The 17,597-nt window shown below is 40.4% G+C and overlaps 1 protein-coding gene across 3 annotated transcripts in view; it reads right to left on the bottom strand.

Annotated features, from left to right (window-relative positions):
• The window catches only part of ANO4 (anoctamin 4), a 257,106-nt gene that overhangs the window by 96,946 nt on the left and 142,563 nt on the right, over positions 1–17,597 (bottom strand). For all 3 annotated transcript variants that reach the window (XM_075856701.1, XM_075856699.1, XM_075856700.1), the window contains 2 exons: positions 11,328–11,428; positions 906–950 (listed from right to left, as the gene is read on the bottom strand). In XM_075856701.1, the coding sequence (XP_075712816.1) occupies positions 906–950; positions 11,328–11,428 (146 nt within the window). The remainder of the gene's footprint in view (positions 1–905; positions 951–11,327; positions 11,429–17,597) is intronic.

The following is a 17,597-nucleotide window of genomic DNA, read 5'->3' on the forward strand; positions in this document are numbered from 1 at the left end:
TGTTATGGACCACATCTAAGTTATGAACTTAGATGTGATCGGTAACAGCTCGATTGACACGCAAGAGCTGATGACACTGAATCCAATCAGTGCCACTGAGCTGACGGATACAGGCTAGATACAGCTGCCCTGTATACAGGATACAAAGCAGCTGCATCTCAAAATGTAAAAAAAAAGGTGTAAAAAAATAGCCCTTAATGCACTGTGCAAGTGTAAATCATAGATATTGAAAGAATATTGCAAATTCTAGAAAATGTCTGCTATGTCAGAGACATGTCAGAAGCTTTCATCAGTGGTGGTTAAGGCTTTGAGACCCCCACGTTCAAAAGCACTGGTTAGGATGCATTGCTGCTTCGTCTTTCATCAGTTTTTCTCAGATACACTTGGGAGAGCTGCAAAAGGCCCATAAACTTAACAGTGTCCCATTTGAGGAGCTATGAGATATTAATCTGAGTAGATGATGTCACGTTTAATGGCCTATGACTATAGTGTACTGTTTCTCAACTAATCTATTTGCAATACACTGCCTCCTATGACTGCAATACATCAGTACAATGAACTGTTTATGTGCATTTTGTTTTGGGAAGTTGGTTTGGGTGCGGAATGGGACTTTCCGTTTGTATTTGTAATATAACAAAAGTTTTGAAAATTCAATAAAAATTTACTTGATAAAAAAACACATTAATAGTTCCCAAAACCATTGAACATTAGTGTTAGGGTACATAAGTGACCAAAAGTGACAGAGATCAGGCCATAAATAGTAGAACTAATTTTCTATTTTAACCACTGCTTGCCCAGCTTAACAATGAAAGGTACCTAAGGACCCTTTATATATAACACAGGTTTAGACATGCCAAGTCACATAAAAGAAACATAGGAAAGAATGGGACATGTATTTTACTGACCTGCTCATGAACTTGTATCGTCTGTGCAGGTAATAGATTTTTCTCCTGGAAGAACAGCAAAAATGAAGCCAGTCGAGAAGAAAACCCATCGTCAGTTACAGTATCAACTACCAAGAAAGCAAAGGAGATTGAAGACAGAAGCCTGTAAGAGGTGGAGGAAGAGACTAGAGAGATTAACATACACAACAGTCAAAGAAGACTGCTGTGTCAATCATTCCGTTTAAGGGCACCTACACTTCAGATACAGAATATATTAAATGAACATTCACAAAAAATAGATGGCAATGTCCTTATAAATACTGGCCAAAACAGACATAGAAGAGGCCATGGCGTATAAGGGGCTAGTAAAATAATCTTTTGCAATCAGTGCCAGGCAGCTGCTGCCAAGGCATATAAAAACAAGGGGATGTATCAAAAGAGTTCCTAGATGCACATGCTGAGAATATAGTTTTACCTTTGTATAAATAACTAGTCAGACCACACATGGAATACTGTGTAGAATTTTGGGCACCCGCGTATAAAAAATACATAGCTGAACTGGAACAAGTTTAGAGGCAGCTGAAAAAAGTAATTTAAAGAATGAGTGGATTACAGCACACAGAAAGATTAAGGCTGTTTAGTTTGGAATAAAGAGTGCTTAGGGCCACTATGTACGAATATATCAAAGGCTAATACAGAGATCTGTCTAATGATCCTTTCATACCTATGCCTGCAACAATAAGAAGGGGACATCCACTATGTTTAGAGGGAAGAAGGTAAATCCATCAGCATAGAATGGATTTTAAGGCCACATGCACACGATCGTATCATGGATGTGTACCAGTTGCATGTGGTAAGAATACGTAATATGACTGTCTTGAACTAATACACAGTAAACAGTGAGGTCCCTGTTCTTCCCAAACCTCTGTCCCTACCTACTTGTACGACCCGACCTAAACGACGGTGCACAACTGGGCGGCGTTCCATATACTGGTACAAGTTAAACCGACAAACAGATAAGACAGAGACAGTTCAAAATAACAAAGTGTCACCTGGGAAGAACACGGAGGGAGAGGCAGGGCAATTGCGCCGCGGACAAGTCCAGGCGCAAAAGGCGGAGTCAGGCAGGCAGGGTCAAACCGGGAGAGTGCGGAAAAAACAATAGTCAGAAGCCAAAGAAAAGTCAGGAGTCCAGCCGAGGACAGGTCACAAGAAGTCAAAAAGCAAGTCACTCAGGGGAGTCTGAAACAAGGGAAAGCACCAGGCAAGGAAACTCTAATTGCAGACAAAGTCCAACTATCCCAGGCTGAACTAAATAAGGAGAGGGCGAGAGCTCAGGAACATCAGCCAGGCTTTGATTGGCCTGACGCTCCTACTGGCTGCAGACTGCCTCAGTCTGCCAGGCCGGGCGAAGCCCGAGCGAGTAACTTTCGATGTCCTGGAGACCGAGGGAGCCGCAGGCAGAGAGTACGTGACAATGACAGTTATCCAATGAAGCCATGAAGGTTTTTGTATCTCTCTTTGATGCTGTGAATTTTTACAAAGAGCTTTATTTATACACAGTTCATGTGCTGCCATATGAAAAAAATGTATGCAGTATAGATGATAATATTCCCCTAAAGAAGCCAAAGGAAGCTGATAATTTGGATCCGTGTATATGGATCATTGAGAAATCTCTGTATGGGTACTAAATTTGTTTTTTCTCCCTAAACTACAGGTGAAATATGGCAAAAAACATTATAAATAAGTTTTCTCTGTTTTCATATAGTACTCATATGCAACTCATACACAATATAAAAAAAAAAATAGTACATGGTTCTCATACTGAATACCATTAACACAATGCTTCCATATTTTTTGTATGGTGATGTAAGAGCTGAAAAACGATGAAACTTCTGATTGAAATATTTGTCATTGGGAAGGTGGGACGGCTCACCTAAAATAAACTACTGCATAGAGAGCGTTTCCCCTTCTTAGAGATCAAGGATAATAGGTTAAACTAGATAGACGCAGGGGCAGACGTACCTTTGGTGTAGCCTGTGTAGCCGCACATGGCCCCAGTATAAACACCTTATAAACAGCTAGCAGCTTCGTACTGTCTATAGCTCACAATTACTGGTGGATAGTTAGCGAAACATAACAGGGGTGCTCTGCGATTAACTATATGGCCACTTTTACATGACAGTATTTAGATCAGTATTTTACATCAGTATTTGGAAGCCAAAACCAAGGAAAGTTTAATGGAAAATTTTCACCTCTCCCGTGTTTTGGTCCTACTCCTGGTTTTGGCTTCCAAATACTAATGCAAAATACTTACCCGTGTGAATATGGCCTTAGCAGAAGGCCCCTGAGCAAGAACAGTAAATAGGCCCCTTGCTCTCTGTCTGTGTCTACCCCTGGATGGAAGCAAATATTAATTTAACCCTTCTCAACAATGTTAACTACTGTATGTCTTTTTTTCTATGCCCGACACATCCAAATGCAATCTCAGCTCAATAAATGTATTGTATATGAGCAGATTATTGAAGCGTTGCACCGGTTGTACACAAACCACAATATAATATTATGGCACATGTAGCATATAACATCAGCTCATTGCTGCAATGCTATGATTAATTGCATTGTGCCTCTCATGTAAATCGGGTGATACTGCTTCTGTAGTGTAGCACACTTAATAGCATTGCAATAAACTATGACATGAATTATAAATGATGTATACATAATTGATATGTACTTGTCCCCAATAACCTCTAGTGAGCCATTAAAAGATTAATTCCACTAGCAGGATGATTATCTGTATGTAGAAGCGACGTGGAGCCTGCTGATTGTCTGGATGCTAGTTCATTATCGGGCTTTATCCTGATGACAACTGCAACAATTAAGCAATTGACACCCCAAGTGCCAAAACCTCGAAAAACAGGGCTTCTCCTTAGCCCTAGACTCACCTTAGAAAGTGGAGAACTGCTAACTGGTGTCATGCAGTTATATATAGCACAAAATAACATTTTCAGACACCTTATTTCATTTATGATTTTTATAGAAAAATAAAGGTTCAAATTTTAAAGATTAAAGATAAGCATCATAAATCAGTGTCTGCAATGTTGTAATATAAAAACTGCATGTATTGGCACGCAGTATTTAGAGAAATTAAATGGCAAGAATTGTGATTAATTTATTAAAAGGCCTATGCCTCTGCCTTTTTATGCCTGCTATGAGCAACCATATATTAACGCCTAAGCATGTTTTTTCCATCTGTATTTGATCAATGTTAATCAATTTGATCAATTACATATCCTACAAACTCACGCCCACTTTCGTATAACTTTTTGAATTTGGCAAAACGAGAAAAAATCTCAAAAATATTGTACAAGTAAATGCTTTCAAAGCATCTTTAAAAAAAATGTTCACAAACAGGGTACAGGGTAACTCAATTTTTAAAAAAGCTTTTGACATGTCATAGTGACATGTCAGAAGTTTTGATCGGTGGGCGTCCGAGCACTGGGACCCCCACCAATCGCTAAAACGAAGTGACAGAAGCGCTCGGGTGAGCGCTATACGGTTTAGTTTCTGATCGGCTTTTCTCGGAAAGTTGAGTGAATGGTGTCTGTACAATGAGTCCATACACCGCTCGCTCAGCTTTCTGAGGAATGCCGATTAGAAACTAAGCGGCACAACGCCCACCCGAGTGCTTCTGCCACTTCGTTTTAGCGATCGGTGTGGGTCTCAGTGCTCAGACCCCCACTAATCAAATCCTCTGATATGTCTGTATGATATGTCAAAAGTTTTTTAAACGTTTAGTTACCCTTTAATAAATATGGTCCACTGTGTGTCGGTTGGTTGACTGAACCTTTGTTCCATTGTCCATAAGGAGTCTGAGGTAATTTCAAAACCACCTTTTGTATCAATATTGTCTAAGACTGCTGCTACCTCCTCTATTCTTTATACCGCAGCTTTGCTTGTTAAGTTTGGCTGCAACGTATTAGTAAAAGCTTGCCAGGAGGTGAGTGTATGGGGAAATTTCCATCACAACACTGACAGAATGATTACATACTACAAATAACTAAAATAAATTGTGAGAAAAAGAAGATTACAAGGAAATTGTCACTAGTATAACTAAGGCAAATGAACCTCAGGATTCATACAATGTTTTGTTGTGTTTTAGTGGCTTTTTTGGGGGGGGGGGGGTGTTAGGTTAAGGGCACTGTAGCCAGATCTAGAAAATACTGTTTACAAAATGCTTTGGTTTATTGCTTTTTAGGGCCTTTTTGGGTTCAGTGGCATCTACATTTACTGCATGATCTTGGTATGGAGTTTTTTCTGTTGTATTTCCCATAGACTTCTCTATAAGACTTCATAAACGGTTGAAAAAAATAGTGTGTCCCTAGAGGAGGCTTAAGGGAGATCATGGAGATCTGCTTGAATTCTAAACAATAGTCTTCCTCCAGAAATGGCATTCTCATCTCCAAAAACGTTTACATTTTTCTAGGAAATGGACCTACTCGTTTCTGTACGTTGGTCTGGGAAATATATATTCATTTTGCACGATCACATGTTTTTTTTTTACTAGAAGGGCTTCATCAACGGCTAATACATTTTAAGACATTTTTATAACCTTCACTATATATACAATAATATCTCTTTGAGACAATCACCTAAAATTGCATTCTGGAAGGGTGGTCTGCTCAAAGAGGATGGTCAACATTCATAGGATATGCTGGAACTGAAAATTTGTCACATGATCTGGTCTAAATAAAGTAATGGTCTTCTCAAATACAATGGCATAGATATAGGGGTCGCAGCGGTTGCATTTGCCACTGAGCCCAGGAGCCAAGGGGGCCCGCAGACCCCCTCACCACACTAGCACAGTAGAACTTCAATGATGCTCTGCATTACTGGGTCACTTATGTTAGGGGTAACGAAAGAGACCCATCAATGTGGCTCAAAGCATGGGTGGCAGCTTGGCTGTCAAACAGACATTGCATGGAGGGGAACCAATAGGGTGGAAAATGTTTGATGTGTCCAGTGTCCACCCAGCTTACCTACGAGAACCAGGCCGGCCCACTGTACCGTCCACCCAATCAGCCCACTTCTCTTGAGCTGTGTAGAGGGGGGGGGGAAGAGTACAGCAAGAAGAACTCATGGTGTGCATGTGTAAAGGATCTGCCAGACACAGCTTCTGTGTCGACGCCCGTGGTTAATCAGTCTGCATCTGCTCCTAGGTCTGATAGAGTGACTCGATCTGCTACCACTCAGGCTGGTAGGCTGAGGAGTGGGAGAACCTATCACAGCCTGGCCAGACGGTTCTAGCTCCCGACCTCGGTCTATTTATACCTTCAATTGCTTCTGGTCTTTGCCTGTGATTCTCTCTTGTTTCCTGGCACTGCTGTTCCAGCTATTACTATTGACCTCTGCTTCTTATTGACCCTGGCTTTACTGACTACGCTCCTGCTCTGCGTTTGGTACCTCGTACTCTCCTGGTTTGACTCGGCTCGTTCACTACTCTTTTTGCTCACGGTGTTGCCGTGGGAAACTGCCTCATTTCACTTAGCTTCTGTGTACCCTTGTCTGTTTGTTTGTCATGCACATATTGAGCGTAGGGACCGTCGCCCAGTTGTACGCCGTCGCCTAGGACGAGTCGTGCAAGTAGGCAGGGACTGAGTGGCGGATAGATTATGGCTCACTTGTCTGTCTCCCTACCTCGTCATTACAGCATGCCTGCAACTCCTACGACCCGCGGTGTTCTGCTGTTGCTGAGCTTAGAAATTCTGGCTCCTGTTGGTTCCTGACCATAAATTAACTGTCTGTAAGTAGATACTAGTAAGATGTGTGTAGGTCTGTCACACCTCAGGGCTGACTGTTTAGCATAACAGACAAAGTAAAAATAAATACATTTATACAGTGGATATAAAACATCTACACACCCCTGTTAAATAACAGGTTTTTGTCATGTCAAAAAATCAGTCCAAGATCATTTTAGGACTTTTTCCACCGTTAATGTCACCCATAATCTGTACAATTGTATTGAAAAACAAACTGAAAACTTTTAGGGTGGAAAAATAAAGAACAAAAATAATGTGGTTGCATAAATATACACATCCTTAAACTAATACTTTGTTGAATTACTCTTTGACTTTATGACAGTATGCAGTCTATCAGCATGGCACATCTTGACTTGACAATTGTTGCTCACACTTCCTTGTAAAAGCGTTCTAAATCTATCAGATTTCTCCTGTGTACAGCCCTCTACAGGTCACTCCACAGATTTTCAATGGGATTTAGGTCTGGGCTCTGGCTGGGCCATTCCAAAACTTTGATCTTCTTTTGGTGAAGCCATTCTTTTGTTGATTTGGAGGTATGCTTTGGCTTGTTGTCGTGCTAAAATGTGAAATTCCTCTTCATCTTCAGGTTTTTAGCAGAGGCCTGTAGGTTTTATGCCAATATTGACTGATATTTGGAACTGTTCACAATTCCCTCCACCTTCACTAAAGCCCCAGTTCCAGCTGCAGAAAAACAGCCGCAAAGCATAATGCCGCCTCCACCATGCTTCACTGTGGGTATGGTGTTCTTTTGGTGATGTGCAGTATTGGCTTTGCGCCAAATATATCTTTTGGAATTATGGTCAAAAAGTTGAATTTTGTTCTCATCAGACCATAACACGTTTTCCCACATGCTTTGGCAGGCTTGATGTAGGTCTTTGCAAAACATAGCCGGGCTTGGATGTTTTTCTTTGTTAGAAAAGGCTTCCGTCTTGCCACCCTACGCCACAGCCCAGACATATGAAGAATACAAAATTGTTGTCGCATGCACTACACAACCAGTACCTGCCAGAAAGTCTTGCAGCTCCTTTAATGTTGCTTTAGGCCTCTTGGAAGCCTCCTGGACCAATTTTCGTCTTGTATTTTCATCAAGTTTTGAGGGACGTCTAGTTCTTGGTAATGTCACTGTTGTGCCAAATGTAATCCATTTCTTAAAGGCCATCTTCACTGTGTTCCATGGTATATCTAATGCTTTGGAAATTCTTTGGTACCCTTCTCCTGACTGATGCTTTTCAACAATGAATGAGATCCCTTTGATGTGTTGTAATCTCTTTACGGACCATGGCCTTTGCTGTCATATGCAACAAAGAAAATGTCACAAAAATCCTAAGAGAACAGCGGAACTTTATACGGGGTTACTCAGAATCACTTTAAATAATGGCAGCTGTGTAGTGACTACTATTTAACATGCATTTAAATTTAATTCTGAACACAACCAGATCCCCAATTATAAGAGGATGTTCACACTTATGCAACCACATTATTGTAGTTTTGTTATTTTTATTTTTCCACTCTAAAAGATTTCCATTTCTTCTTTAATGGGATTATACAGATTATGGGTCATATTAAAGGCGGAAAAAGTTCTGAAATGATTAATCTCGTACTGATTTTTTGACATGACAAAAATCTGGCATTCTAAAAGGGGTCTGTATACTTTGTATATCCACTGTAGTATATATATATATATATATATATATATATATATATATATATATACACTACCGTTCAAAAGTTTAGGGTCACTTAGAAATTTCCTTATTTTTGAAAGAAAAGCACAGTTTTTTTCAATGAAGATAACATTAAATTAATCAGAAATACACTCTATACATTGTTAATGTGCTAAATGACTACTCTAGCTGCAAACGTCTGGTTTTTAATGCAATATCTACATAGGTGTATAGAGGCCCATTTCCAGCAACCATCACTCCAGTGTTCTAATTGTACATTGTGTTTGCTAACTGTGTTAGAAGGCTAATGGATGATTAGAAAACACTTGAAAACCCTTGTGCAATTATGTTAGCACCGCTGTAAACAGTTTTGCTGTTTAGAGGAGCTATAAAACTGACCTTCCTTTGAGCTAGTTGAGAATCTGGAGCATTACATTTGTGGGTTTGATTAAACTCTCAAAATGGCTCGAAAAAGAGAGCTTTCATGTGAAACTTGACAGTCTATTCTTGTTCTTAGAAATGAAGGCTATTCCATGCGAGAAATTGCCAAGAAACTGAAGATTTCCTACAACGGTGTGTACTACTCCCTTCAGTGGACAGCACAAACAGGCTCTAACCAGAGTAGAAAGAGAAGTGGGAGGCCCCGCTGCACAACTGAGCAACAAGACAAGTACATTAGAGTCTCTAGTTTGAGAAATAGACGCCTCACAGGTCCCCAACTGGCAGCTTCATTAAATAGTACCCGCCGCAAAACGCCAGTGTCAACGTCTACAGTGAAGAGGCGACTCCGGGATGCTGGAATTCAGGGTAGAGTGGCAAAGAAAAAGCCATATCTGGGACTGGCTAATAAAAGGAAAATATTAATATGGGCAAAAGCACACAGACATTGGACAGAGGAAGATTGGAAAAAAGTGTTATGGACAGACGAATCGAAGTTTGAGGTGTTTGGATCACACAGAAGAACATTTGTGAGACGCAGAACAACTGAAAAGATGCTGGAAGAGTGCCTGACGCCATCTGTCAAGCGAGGTGGAGGTAATGTCATGGTCTGGGGTTGCTTTGGTGCTGGTAAAGTGGGAGATTTGTACAAGGTAAAAGGGATTTTGAATAAGGAAGGCTATCACTCTATTTTGCAATGCCATGCCATACCCTGAGGACAGCGCTCGATTGGAGCCAATTTCATCCTACAACAGGACAATGACCCAAAGCACACCTCCAAATTATGCAAGAACCATTTAGGGAAGAAGCAGGCAGCTGGTATTCTATCTGTAATGGAGTGGCCAGCGCAGTCACCAGATCTCAACCCCATAGAGCTGTTGTGGGAGCAGCTTGACCGTATGGTGCGCAAGAAGTGCCCATCAAGCCAATCCAACTTGTGGGAGGGGCTTCTGGAAGCATGGGGTGAAATTTCTCCCGATTACCTCAGCAAATTAACAGCTAGAATGCCAAAGGTCTGCAATGCTGTAATTGCTGCAAATGGAGCACTCTTTGACGAAAGCAAAGTTTGAAGGAGAAAATTATTATTTCAAATAAAAATCATTATTTCTAACCTTGTCAATGTCTTGACTATATTTTCTAGTCATTTTGCAACTCATTTGATAAATCTAAGTGTGAGTTTTCATGGAAAACACAAAATTGTCTGGGTGACCCCAAACTTTTGAACGGTAGTGTATATATATATATATATATATATATATATATATATATATATATTACATTTATAAATACATATATAATGCTCGGTTCACATCACGTTTAGCGTCTACATTTGCTGTATATGCCAGGGGAATCTCCCAAACCAATACAGTGATATACATCCACAGGTCAGCATGTTAAAAAAATGTACACTGTGCAGTACACACATTGGCAAACTTTATAGGGAACCTCAGCAAGTTATGCTTTCCTATACAGTAAATAAAAACACATACTGGTATATTCTGGTGGGGTCTATCGTGATATATAGACCTATTTATCGAAACTATCAGGAGACTCACCTGACTCATACGCTGAAACAGAGCCTAAATATGTATATAAATCATTTTCATGACAGACAAGGGTTATTCAGCTATTAAAAAAAAAGAAAGAATTTTGGGTGCTGAAAATATATTTTTAAAAAAAGACAATACTCACCAGTAAAATCCCCTGCCACTCCAGCACTTATGGTCCTTTGGTACCCTACTAGTGTATGTTTAAATTGCGGCAGCGATAGCGTTCAATACCGGCATGTGACCGCAGCAGCCAATCACTGGCCACAGTGGTGGTGAGCCGTACTTGACTGACATCACTATATATATATATATATATCTATATATATATATAAAATTATACATATATATATCATCATATAACATGAAATAATTTTTTTCTTCTGGTGCAATTGGTGGTAGAGGGGGGGGGGGGGGCAAGCTGAAATTTTGCACCAGGGCCCATGAGCCTTTAGATACACCTCTGCTCAAAAAGGTGTTCTTTTTTAGTAGTTTCACTGAATATTTTAGTGTATCAGCATTTATGTATATATTTCTACCACTTTGAGGAAAACATTTTCAAATTTACAATATGTGTCTTTAATAACAATTTGTTGTACAAGAATGTACCATATGGCGATGGAAATTAGGAGATTATTATAAATAAGTAAAGCAGGCCATAATAAAGTAATAGCAGACTGGATAATGATGTGGCAATTTTACACTTTTTCACTGTGAGCTTTTCCAGCCAGACATGCAATTTCTCAAAAGTAGACAGAGAAGGCTGTTCTGGGAACACGTCCAGAAAATGTGATGAGGGCACGCGTCTTTGTATGTACACGTAGATGTATTTAACCAAAACAGAACTTGCTGAATTGGTGAATTTTTGCATCTTGGTAAAACAGTCAACTGTCTGAGCCTTTCATGTCTGACAATTTCCAACTTCTGAGAGGGTCAGGGAGTCAAAATATCACAACATGTACTGTGTGTACCTACCTGAAAGGCATCCTAACATTCATAAGCTCTGCATATCTTCCGAGAACCTCCCAAGGTGCGTGAAGTTTTACAAACATGATGTCACTGTTGGTGATAGATGACTGTAATGAGACAACAGCAGGAACTATAAATGCGTGGCGTCCCCGGAGAACACGGAAATTATTATTTCTGCTACATTAATCAATGTTCTTCCCAGCTAAAGATTACTACAGTTATATAGCTATATACCATATTCATCTTCTGATGAGTCCATATTTTTGCTAAATTAAGTGAAAGTATATTTTTATATGTAATCATGCTTCAAACACTTATTTTCTAAGAATGACATTTATAGGTGAAGACGTGAAAAGATTCAATTTCAGCTTTATATCTTGTCTGTTCAAAGTTCTATTAAGAAACTCAGAACAAGCATAACCCAAAATGAGTGTAGAATATATAAGACATGATATGCACATTCTGCTTGCCTGCTATATCAGTTAAGTGACAAATCCGAAAAATATAAGCCTAAAGTAACACGAGTCTACAGTACATTCATATGGTGCAGATTTAATAATAATGCTGCATAGACATATTCGGGCGCTATGTAGTAAATGTCATTAATTTGAGCGATGTCTGCAACATATTAAAAGGGTTGCAGAACTCATAAGATATGGTTTAATTTTCACTTTTTTTAATTAAAATGTAACAACTCTGATATTTCCTATTATAAAACAGATGTAAACTCTATGCCAACTTTAATCTGTCTTCCAACATGTTCACACCTGAGTTTTTTGCAGGATGTTTTTTGTTAAGATATTAATTATGATGGATCCTATTCATTTCTGTGAGATTCAGACTGATGCTAAAGTGTATAACTTTGCTTCAGTCTTCATTTGTCTCTTCTTTTTTTCACACGATTCTGTTTTTGGAGTTCAATGAGTAACAGATTGGAAGCAGACTGATGTTAACTTAGATCAATAGAGGAGCCAAAAAAACATGCTGAAAAAAGTGTGAACGTACTCTAAATGTGGCAGATTAATTGTCAGAATTTCTTCGAAAAAAATTATTTTTTTCTGGAGAATGCGAGTGGAATTTTTATAAACTATATTTAGATGCATGGGATGGATTTCAATTGCGAACAAACCCAACTGTGTGCCACAAAATTCTGTGTTTAAACATTGATATATACATATATATATATATATATATATATATATATATATATGTCTTGCAGCTGAGGCTAAGAAGCCTGTATGCCTGTATCAGCTATTACGTTTGGGGGGACCGTATGAAAACTGTTAGTCCTGCTGAAGATATGCCTAGAAGTATGCAATTCAAAGGTGCAGCTAAATAGGTTTTGCAATGCTGCTGATTCTGCAGGATCCCGACATATGCTGACCAAATGTATGGCATATAGACATCCTTTCGGCCTCTTTCGGTAATACTAATGTAATTAATCGCTTAAAAACACAGCATGCACTACTTTCATCCGTATTACGGATGGAAAACACCCATTGGAGTCTATAGAGAGTGATTCAAATACGGATGCATCCATATTTGGTCTGTATGTGATCGGTATTGCATCCGGGGGCTGTCTCATTTCATTCAATTTTCTCCCTAAAAGACAGCCCATCAGTAAGACGGATAAGTAATACTGATGACATACTGATAAAAAATCATCTGTAATATGTCCACATTTCAGATTCGTATTACCGTCATTTACAAATACACTTGTCTGAAAGAGGCCTGAGGCCACTCTCACACAGCAGTATTTTGATCAGTATTTTGCATCAGTATTTGAAAGCCAAAACTAGGAATGAAAAATAAACAGAAGAAGTATAATGGAAGGATTTGTACCTCTTCCCTGACTTGGATCGACTCCTGGATTTGGCTTACAAACAGTGGCTGGTTAAGTAGACCACAGGCCCTGGGCTGTTACCAAACTTGGACCCCCTTCTCCACCGCAGCTCTGCCGCGCCGTAACTATTGTTAACACTTACTTTTTGTGAAAGCATTAACAAATGGGTGTTACGATTACCCTTGTCAAATTTCTGTGTCCCTACATACTGACAGTCTCCAACCATCGCTGACAACATCACACTGTGCAGGGACACATCCTCCTGACAATGGAAATGGGAACACCCATTTGTCTATCAGTCCTGGACTGCACAAAGACTTTTTGTGAAATACAAGGATTTCCTATAATAAACATGTCAGGAGAGATGACAGATTCTATATACAGTGAAGGAAATAAGTATTTGATCCCTTGCTGATTTTGTAAGTTTGCCCACTGTCAAAGTCATGAACAGTCTAGAATTTTTAGGCTAGGTTAATTTTACCAGTGAGAGATAGATTATATAAAAAAAATAAAAAAAAATCACATAGTCAAAATTATATATATTTATTTGCATTGTGTACAGAGAAATAAGTATTTGATCCCCTACCAACCACTAAGAGTTCAGCCTCCTCCAGACCAGTTACACGCTCCAAATCAACTTGGTGCCTGCATTAAAGACAGCTGTCTTAAATGGTCACCTGTATAAAAGACTCCTGTCCACAGACTCAATTAATCAGTCTGACTCTAACCTCTACAACATGGGCAAGACCAAAGAGCTTTCTAAGGATGTCAGGGACAAGATCATAGACCTGCACAAGGCTGGAATGGGCTACAAAACCATAAGTAAGACGCTGGGTGAGAAGGAGACAACTGTTGGTGCAATAGTAAGAAAATCGAAGACATACAAAATGACTGTCAATCGACATCGATCTGGGGCTCCATGCAAAATCTCACCTCGTGGGGTATCCTTGATCCTGAGGAATTTGAGAGCTCAGCCGAAAGCTACACGGGGGAAACTTGTTAATGATCTCAAGGCAGCTGGGACCACAGTCACCAAGAAAACCATTGGTAACTATGTAACTATGTAACTATGTAACACATTACGCCATAATGGATTAAAATCCTGCAGTGCCCGCAAGGTCCCCCTGCTCAAGAAGGCACATGTACAGGCCCGTCTGAAGTTTGCAAATGCACATCTGGATGATTCTGAGAGTGATTGGGAGAAGGTGCTGTGGTCAGATGAGACTAAAATTGAGCTCTTTAGCATTAACTCAACTCGCCGTGTTTGGAGGAAGAGAAATGCTGCCTATGACCCAAAGAACACCGTCCCCACTGTCAAGCACGGAGGTGTAAATTATGTTTTGGGGGTGTTTCTCTGCTAAGGGCACAGGAGTACTTCACCGCATCAATGGGAGAATGGATGGAGCCATGTACCGTCAAATCCTGAGTGACAACCGCCTTCCCTCCACCAGGACATTAAAAATGGCTCGTGGCTGGGTTTTCCAGCACGACAATGACCCGAAACATACAGCCAAGGCAACAAAGGAGTGGCTCAAAAAGAAGCACATTAAGGTCATGCAGAGGCCTAGCCAGTCTCCAGACCTTAATCCCATCGAAAACTTATGGAGGGAGCTGAAGATCCGAGTTGCCAAGCGACAGCCTCGAAATCTTAATGATTTACAGATGATCTGCAAAGAGGAGTGGTCCAAAATTCCATCTAACATGTGTGCAAACCTCATCATCAACTACAAAAACCGTCTGACTGTTGTGCTTGCCAACAAGGGTTTTGCCACCAAGTATTAAGTCTTGTTTGCCAAAGGGATCAAATACTTATTTCTCTGTGCACAATGAAAATAAATATATATAATTTTGACTATGTGATTTTCTGTTTTTTTTTTTTTTTTTTATATAATATATCTCTCACTGGTAAAATTAACCTAGCCTAAAAATTCTAGACTGTTCATGTCTTTGACAATGGGCAAACTTACAAAATCAGTAAGGGATCAAATACTTATTTCCTTCACTGTAAATCCAGTGACTCACAGGTGACTTCTCAGATTCTAGTAGGTTTTTTTTCCTCTTTTCTCCTCCATCTGGTCCAGACCTCATCACGACTTCTACCGGCCATAACTGCAGAATTTGCCACTCAGATGTCTTCGGCTCCTCACTTTTCCAACATTTCCACATCTATAAATGAAGATGAAATTCTCATGGTGCCACACACTGTGCCCCTAAATATAATAGCACCATACAATGCGCTCATAAATAAAATAGTACCAAACACTGTGCCCCAGAATATAATTGTGTCAAACACTGTAAAGTAAAGCACCACATACACAGTACCCACTGTAGATAGCGCCACACAAAGCACCTGTAGGTAGCGCCACACAGCCCCTGTAGATAACATCACACACACCCCCTATAGATAGCGCCGCACCCACGCCTGTAGATAGCGCCACATCCACCCCTGTAGATAGCGCCACACACAACCCCCTCTAGAAAGCGCCACACATACACCCCTGTAGATAGCATCACACACAGCCCCCTATAGAGAGCGCCACACAGCCGCCTATAGATAGCACCAAACAGACTCCCTATACATAGCGCCACACAGACCCCCTGTTGATAGCATCCCACACAGTCCCCTATAGATATTGCCACACAGCCCCATGTAGATAGTGCTACGCATACCCCCTGTAGATAGTGCCACACAGCCCCCTGTAGATAGTGCCCCACAGCCCCCCAGTAGATAGAATCACACACAGCCCCTCTGTAGATAGCATCACATAAATCCCCCTGTAGATAGCATCACACACAGCCCCCCTGTAGATAGCAACACACAGACCCCCGGAAGATAGTGTCATACAGCCCCCCTGTAAATAGTGCCACACAACCCCCCTATAGATAGCACCACACAGCCCCTTGTAGATAGTGCCATACAGCCCCTTGTAGATAGTGCCACATACCCCCTTGTAGATAGCACCACACAGCCCCCTGTAGATAACACCAGACAGCCCCACTGTACAAATTGCCACACAGCCCTATTGTAGATGCATCGCCCCCCTGTAGTTAGTGCCACACTTACCTGTCCCCGTTCCAGTGCCGTCCTCTTCTCCGACGATGCAGACCTGGTCTCTTCTGACCAGGCCGCATCCAGCTGAACGACACAAGCGGCGCGATAACGTCATCACGCCGACATCATTGCACCACCTGCATAAAAGAAAAGACCAAATGGTGGGGAAGGGTACCAACGTTACACTTGCCGTGCCAGCTATGACAATTTTATCTGCATCCTTTGGCCACGGATACAATTGATTCCAGGGGCCCTCAGTTATGTCGCGTTTTTTGCCGCGATTCACAGCAAAAACGTGACAAAACTGCGATGTGGTCTATGGGTGGCCATGGGCCCCCATGTAGCCTTGGGCCCCGGGCCACCGCCCATAACGGACCTATGGGGATCCGCCACTGCTTACAAATACTGATGCAAAATACTGACTAAAATACTGCCTTGTGAAAGAGACCTAAGGCTGGATTCACACATAGCACTTTGCTGTGTTTTTCTGCATGTTTTTCTGCGGCGTTTTTAATGTCATTTTTTATTGCATATTTTGATACGTTTCTTGGTGTGGCCAGATGTCATAATATCGAAACACTGGATACAACTGCATTTTGGTTTGTGGTGTTTTTGAGGCAATTTTGTGGTCAGTGGCATTTTTTCCAAACGCAGCACGTTCTGCGAATGGAGCATTTTCAGGCATTTTTCCCATTAGTTTCTGTAAAAGACTTGTACAAAATGACACCAAATGAATAACACCACCAAAAACGCCACTAATGCTGGCATTTTTAGAAGCATTTTTTGATGCAGTTCAAAATTCTAGAATAATTCTGTGTGTGTGAAGGAGGTCTACGGCTGGATTCACACACAGCGATTTTTTGGGCTGTTTTTAATGTATTTTATTTACAGCGTTTTTTATAGTGGTTTTTAGTGCAGCCGGATGTTACATTGAATTCCTTAGTAAAATATAAAATGCACTACACACAACTGCATTTTGGTTTGTGGCTTTTTTTTTCTGTGTTCAGTGGTGTTTTTTTTTTTCAAACGCAGCATGCTCTATGTATGGAGTTTTTTCAAGTATTTTTTTTTCATGGGCTTCTCTATAGGACTTCAAAAATGCCAGAAAAAAATCTTGTACAAAATTACACTAAATGAAAAACGCAACCAAAAACGCCACTAAAAACACCATAAAAACTTTACATTTCAATAACGCTAGCATTTTTAGAAGTATTGTTTGATGCAGTTTAAATTGCCAGAAAAGTTATGTTTGTAAAGGAGCCCTTAGGCATATGTGTGGTCAATAAAGTTTATATGCATGTCAGAATAGACATCAGGAGATTTTCCTGTCTTATGCGTGACCATGCGCCACCAACGTGGTATAAATCAAGTCTTAGATTGG

Source organism: Rhinoderma darwinii, chromosome 3 (genome assembly GCF_050947455.1).
Source record: "Rhinoderma darwinii isolate aRhiDar2 chromosome 3, aRhiDar2.hap1, whole genome shotgun sequence".
In the NCBI taxonomy this organism is placed as follows: Eukaryota; Metazoa; Chordata; class Amphibia; order Anura; family Rhinodermatidae; genus Rhinoderma; species Rhinoderma darwinii.